The 6,889-nt window shown below is 33.7% G+C and overlaps 1 protein-coding gene and 1 long non-coding RNA gene across 2 annotated transcripts; one reads left to right on the forward strand and one right to left on the reverse strand.

Annotated features, from left to right (window-relative positions):
* Positions 1-790: 790 nt before the first annotated feature.
* LOC146934901 (uncharacterized) lies at positions 791-1,547 on the reverse strand. The gene is made up of 2 exons (XR_015033053.1): positions 1,490-1,547; positions 791-1,249 (listed from the first exon to the last, which is right to left on the reverse strand). It is a non-coding gene; the product is annotated as an uncharacterized LOC146934901 (long non-coding RNA).
* Positions 1,548-5,877: 4,330 nt separating this feature from the next.
* Positions 5,878-6,482, forward strand: LOC146934902 (uncharacterized). Its single transcript, XM_085757574.1, has 2 exons — positions 5,878-6,129; positions 6,237-6,482. The coding sequence occupies exons 1-2, from the start codon at positions 5,878-5,880 to the stop codon at positions 6,480-6,482; spliced, it is 498 nt and encodes a 165-aa protein (XP_085613700.1).
* The last annotated feature ends 407 nt before the right edge of the window (positions 6,483-6,889 follow it).

A 6,889-nucleotide genomic window follows, 5' to 3' on the forward strand; every position in this document is an offset into this window, starting at 1 on the left:
AATCTGAGATTATGATTTATGATATCAGAAGCAACAATTGTGTTGAGGAATTTAGGTGGGTGAACATCATCAATCGCATCACCGTTTTTGTTCTTTTCCATTTCGAATAGAGATTTCTGTTCATATCTTTGCAATTTGTTTGTGTAATTTGGTTAGACATTTAGGTGCATATGTATAGACGTGTGGCTTCATCTTACATTAGTTATGCAAACAAAACAATTAATATTGCACGTGTGTATATGCAAAAGTAGTGCACACATGCTTCTTGGGTGACACAATTTGTGTAGGCTAGCTGAGGACATCTCTTACTATTTTGTCCAACTAAACTATGGTAGATTGTAGGCTTAATTGACTCTGTTTTTTTGAGCAACGTTATTTACAACCTTCAAGATTGAAAATATCAAAGCACATTGAATGTAATCTAAAAGCCAATCTTCATACCAAAAAACTCAAATTCTTCAACAACAAAAAATGCATCAAAAGGAACCGCCCCATTATTTATTGTTTATCAAACGTGATTTTACTTTTCATAGAACAACAATGGCATTTTTCCTATTGCTATCTGTTCCATTTTTGTTTGTTGGATCCTTCAAATGTATTGAGTTAAAAAATAAAAAACTTAAGCAATATATTCGCTGTTGTTCCTGGTTTTTTTTTTTATCTGGTTGTTATAATATGAAAGATATAAACCAAACCATTCCACATTCAATATTGTCTTTCACTGGTGTGTTGCATGTATATATAAAAAATCAAGTCTAGATTGGATAGGGGGTATAAATAACGATCTTAATCAAGGGGAAAAAACTTAATAATATGCATCAAATGTTATACCATCCAAAACCTTATGATCTTCCTGGACAGCTACTAATAAATTGTAAACATGGCATTGAGTTTTAACCACATGTTATAGTTAACCTTTAACCATATCTTCTTAGTCTCAATGCTTCATTGCAGTCAAGTACAAATTGCAACATGAATAAAAAAGGAAATTCAAAAAAAGACATCACATAAAACTTAAAGTAGACTTATACATATCAATCAAAATAACCTTGAATAAAATAACGATAAAATTGCAAAGAAGTCTTGGAACTCATTTATCCAGAGATACATAAAGCACACCATTCTGGCCTTTAGCCCTTGCTCCAAGCTTTATGCCCTGTCCTTTGCATGATGGATCCACCAAAGTAACGTATCGGTAAAGTTGACTGCCAATCTCTCTTGTGAGGTTAGTTCCTAGCAGCATATAACTCTGGCACATAAACAACGCAAAAAAAAAAAAAACTCAGATAAAACTCATTTAAATAGCAGCAAGGGTCAACCAAAGGAAAAAATAAAGGAAAGCTAACATGTTAAAAAGTTTAAATTGGATTTTTTTTTGGCAGAAATAACATTAAGCTCTTCTGATTGAAAACTAACGTGTGAAAAAAGCTTGTATTGAAATAAGATTCAAACAGATGAAGACTCAAAAATAAATATGAAGGAAATGAACCTCTCCTGGTTGGTACTCAACGCAGTATGGCACGGCAAGGAGAAAACAGTTGTTTGAGGATGGCAGATAATGCATACGTATTGGGTCTATTTATAGAGTTTAACTTTCCATGAGAGTAAACTGCAATGGTAGTCTAAAGGTGGGGCCTTGGGCTTAGGGCATAGTTATGATGACATTAATTGATGTAATTGAGAGATGTATTGGAGGGAAATGAGGGAAATTCAAATTTGAAACTTTGAAAATAGCATTTAATGATGTGTTGATGGCTTGCAACACACACCTATGATTAGTGCTTGGGAGGGAAACTAACAAAGCAATTAGGGTTAAGCAATTGCTTGACCTAATTAGCTTTTAGAGTAAGTATGATAGTGTCACAATAACATCATTTAATATTAAAGAATTTGACCCACAAAACATTAATGTTATTACAAAAAGCAATCTTGCGTAATGGGTAATCATTCATAACGGCAAGTGTGTGTTGTGAAAGACATGAAGAACACCAACACTCTTTTGTTGGTCCCACCACGTGGGGCATGTTCCAGCCAAAGACAATTACTACAAGTAATTGTAAATAGTCTTCTACTCATTTAATGCATGGATGCATTTTTCCTACAAATAGTTTCTACTATGCATGAGGTGAAAATTTCTACTCTAGCAAGGCTATGTTTCTAGCTTACGGTGCAGACCATGTGGAATTCACATTTAGCTTGCAGTCCATAGCCATACCTTTCAGTGCACACAAATTTGAAGGTTTGCTATTGGTACAGGTTTCACACTTTGAATGCTATGACTTTTGGTGTAAGAGTGTGTGAACTATTTCTAACTCTTACGACTCATTTCTCTTATAAATAGAGGCAATGGAATTGAAGGAATGCATCGAAGCAGAAGTGAAAAATACAAAGCTTCTGCTGTGTGTGTAGAAGTGTGTGAGAGAAAAATAGAGTGTTGAGTAAATCCAGAGAGTGTGGGAAAAATACACCGGGTGGGTATCATCTCTATAACTTCTAGGTGCTATAAAATAATAGCATTCGAATAGGAGTGGGTCTCACGAGAAACACTATATTGTATCTCTTGTGTGTGTAAGAGAGTGGAGAGAATATTGTAATATTCTTTAGGGTCATGTTAACTTGCGCCCTTAGGGCACATGTTAAGCAACCCAAAAATGGAAACATTTTCTTAAATTTTGTGCATTCAATTATTGAAAAGTAAAAAAGTTAAAGTCAAATGCATTAATTACAACATAATATTTCTATTTTGAATCATTAACTTGTGCCTTGAGGGCACAAGTTAACATTTCCCTATTCTTTAATATAGTGGATTATTTTTCGGAGTTTGTCCCGTGGTTTTTCCCTCGGTGTTAGAGGGTTTTCCACGTTAAATATTGGTGTTCATTTTCATCGTTACCGCTGTGCTGCAAGATCCAATCTCTTTTGGATTTTGGAATTTTAATTTACACGTGTGTTAAGCACGTCGAGCCCAACATCTTTTTGATGTAAACAAAATAAAATAGGAATAAGACATAACATTAGACGAATGAGTTGCGAAATAGTGGAACATGGATGCAAGTGTTGGAGGTTGAGTTTAGAAGTAGGGAACAACCATTGTTGACAAGAAACACGAGGAAAATGTGGGAAGAGCTAGCAAACTCATCAAGCATTCAGTGCGATCCCTAAAACATGTAGTTCTACTCGTAACATTTCTTGTCGAAGAGGATGATGATGTTATGATGAACATTGGTTGTGTTGTCGTTGCCGTCCAATAATGTTTTTAGGAAGATTGAAGGAGGTACGACATAGGAAACTCTAAGAGGGAAGTAGTTTATGTTAAATTAAGCTGTGATGTAGTTTAGTAATTGTGAGAGACTGTTAGCCTATAATTTTAAAGGCTATCATTAAATGCAGTCAAGGAGAATTGACCTTATCATCGAAGAAATAGAAAAGTTAACTCTGAAGTTTTTATCGAAGTTGGGCGTGCTGGGAGCACGTGTTCCGGTTCGACGAACGAGACTTATCGAGAGACGGTTATTTTGGATAAGGACATCTCCGAAGAGCATTCGAAATTCAAATTTAAATAGATAAGATTTGTTAGTTTTCTATAGTTATAAGTTTGAATTCGAATTTAGGTAGTTACTTCTATTTGTATAAATAGTAGTTTTTCTGATGAAAAAAGTGTCACAATTCAATCATACAAAACTTACACTCAAATTATCTGTATGGAAGCGAGAAACGAGTCACAAGTTGCAATGTATGAATCTGTGTACCAATTTACATTCAATCAATGCAATTTACATTTGCTCTTTTAAAATGTCTTTACATTTTACTTGTTTCTTTTGAGTAATTCAAAGTTATTTTACTTAACAAACTTCGATTGAATTCAACTGGGTTGAGTTCGATTGCTTTTATCTTTTCTGTTTATTTACATTTCTCAAGAATATTTACAATTTCCTAGAAACAACAAAAGCACAAATATGCTCCTAAGATTTACTGGTTGATCTTGTAAGTAACAACGTTTAAACCAGCGGTTGTTTACCAAAAATCAGTGTAAACAGAGACCCGCAAACTTAAATAAACAGGGCAAATAAAAAAGTCATGCTATTTATAAAAAATTCACATTATTTAGAATCATGTTGATATTTCATTAAAAAAAATCGACTTTAGATATTATTGATAATTTTGTGAAAGATATATTTGTTATCGAACTCTCTTAATTAGTCAAAATATCTTATTCAACTGAATGCAGTTGTTTTTGTTGTTAAGGTTACACAAGTTATAATCATGATATGTTATGTCAAAAAATAAAGGTTTGATTACATTTGGTGATTCATTATTTTGTTGGATATGTAGACAAAGTGGTAAACACATGAAAACATCCTTTATTATAAAAGCTAGAGTTGTTTGGCAATCATGTTTGCCCTAATCCTCCCTACTTTGCCCTAATTCCCTAGCTTTTTTCCCTCCTAAACATCCTTTATTGCTCGAGTAATCTCATCCGTTCAAGCACTTGATCACATCCGTTTATTCAAACTTGAAAAAAGTTCTCTCACTTCGTTAATGCAATTGAATACGTATTAAAGTCTAATCAAGTCGGTCAACAATCCGCTACGATAATTGCTAATTCCCCTACACTAATTGCTAATCAGAAATAACATAAACATCCCTTAGAAAGTGGCAATTGAAAATGTTTCACGCATGCATTTTTGCACTATATTGTTTCACGTCCTTTATTATAAAAGCTAGAGTTGTTTGGCAATCATGTTTGCCCTAATCCTCCCTACTTTGCCCTAATTCCCTAGCTTTTTTCCCTCCTAAACATCCTTTATTGCTCGAGTAATCTCATCCGTTCAAGCACTTGATCACATCCGTTTATTCAAACTTGAAAAAAGTTCTCTCACTTCGTTAATGCAATTGAATACGAATTAAAGTCTAATCAAGTCGGTCAACAATCCCCTACGATAATTACTAATTCCCCTACACTAATTGCTAATTAGAAATAACATAAACATCCCTTAGAAAGTGGCAATTGAAAATGTTTCACGCATGCATTTTTACACTATACTGTTTCACGTCCTTTATTATAAAAGCTAGAGTTGTTTGGCAATCATGTTTGCCCTAATCCTCCCTACTTTGCCCTAATTCCCTAGCTTTTTTCCCTCCTAAACATCCTTTATTGCTCGAGTAATCTCATCCGTTCAAGCACTTGATCACATCCGTTTATTCAAACTTGAAAAAAGTTCTCTCACTTCGTTAATGCAATTGAATACGAATTAAAGTCTAATCAAGTCGGTCAACAATCCCCTACGATAATTGCTAATTCCCCTACACTAATTGCTAATTAGAAATAACATAAACATCCCTTAGAAAGTGGCAATTGAAAATGTTTCACGCATGCATTTTTACACTATACTGTTTCACGCATACACTAATTCCTATCACATTATTCTACTGACATGTCAATGTTTCAAGCATGCATTTTTTACACTATATTGTGCTATCCGATATAGAGTGATAGGAAGATATGCGTTTCAAGGTGAAATTTTCCTCGAATTTTACAACTAAAGTTAAATGTTCGTTCTTCACAGTGCATTGCAAAATCAGGTTTGTTGTCGAATTTACCCTCGAATTTTACCACTAGATTTAACCTTTTTCTATTTACATAAGATGAACAGAGTCCGTAAACTTTTAATGTGCATGAAAATTAAATTCTTTTTTGGTTGGATTTAATATTTTTTGTTGTAGTTGAATCCAGCTTGCAGTTGTTTTCCCTTTTTTTGATACACTGTTTGACTTCTAGGATGTTGGAGAACTACAACCATTCTTCGTTGCTCAATATTTCTACGAGCTACCGGAGCAATGGCACTTGCTAGATGGTGATGGAATACTCACAACGTCATGTTAAACAAATCAGTTAGTCGGCCGTTGTTGACAGATGGTTGGAGTGCATTACGATTATTCAACGAATTTAGTGGAAGTAAGATTATTGCTTTCCAGTACCTTGGTGGAAGTAGATTTCAAATCTTTGTTTTTGCTCATAACATTACTCCAGCTGATTATCCACCTTACCATTCCATGAGTGCGGTAGCATCGTGTTATTGTACTTTTGAAATTTCTATCGCTGGATATGGATCGACGAAATCACCGAAGGTTGTTTGTTGTTTTTTTTTTCATGCTATTCAATTAGAGGTTTATACATGCTATTTTATTACGGTATATTTTTGTATGTTATTCTAATTTTTTTGTTTTTTTTTTAGGAACTACCTGATACTTTTGGCAAATTCCTTAGAGTGAAACATCACGACTACGTCATGTTGTGCGCTCCATATGACTACGTCATTCCTGTGAGACTCAAATATACAGACGACCCCATACCAATTGTGATGTTTGGAAAAGGCTGGACGAGTTTTTGTGCTGCCAATGGTATTGAGGGCGGAGACGTGTTAATTTTCAAGTGCAAGTGTGTCATGGACAAAAAATATGTTATCGTATCCAGGCGTTGATAAAAGCATGACTGGAGTTTTTTGTATTAATAATAGGTTAAGTTCTTTTATGAAAGAAAGAGTAATTTAGTTTTTATTTTCAACTGTTAAGAGCTTTGTATCAATAAAATCGATTTGAAATTTGACCCTCATCCATGTATCATTTCAACTGTTATGAGCTCTGTATCAATAAAATCAATTAAATATTTATTGAATTTGTTAGTGATTTTTGATTCTGAATAATAGAAACTTATTGGTCATTAACCGTGTATAATGAAAAGTAATTTTGCATAATGCTACTTAACACTTATTAAAAACGAATTACAAGCTTTTAATGCAATTGAAAGCGAAATGATGCACTTTTAATGTCAATTGAGAACGTAGTTAATGGCATGAAAACATAGTTAATGGCAATTGAAAACTTTTAA

The sequence above is a fragment of the Medicago sativa genome, chromosome 3, assembly GCF_051527215.1.
Source record: "Medicago sativa cultivar Bolivia chromosome 3, Bolivia_mono, whole genome shotgun sequence".
NCBI classification, from domain to species: Eukaryota; Viridiplantae; Streptophyta; class Magnoliopsida; order Fabales; family Fabaceae; genus Medicago; species Medicago sativa.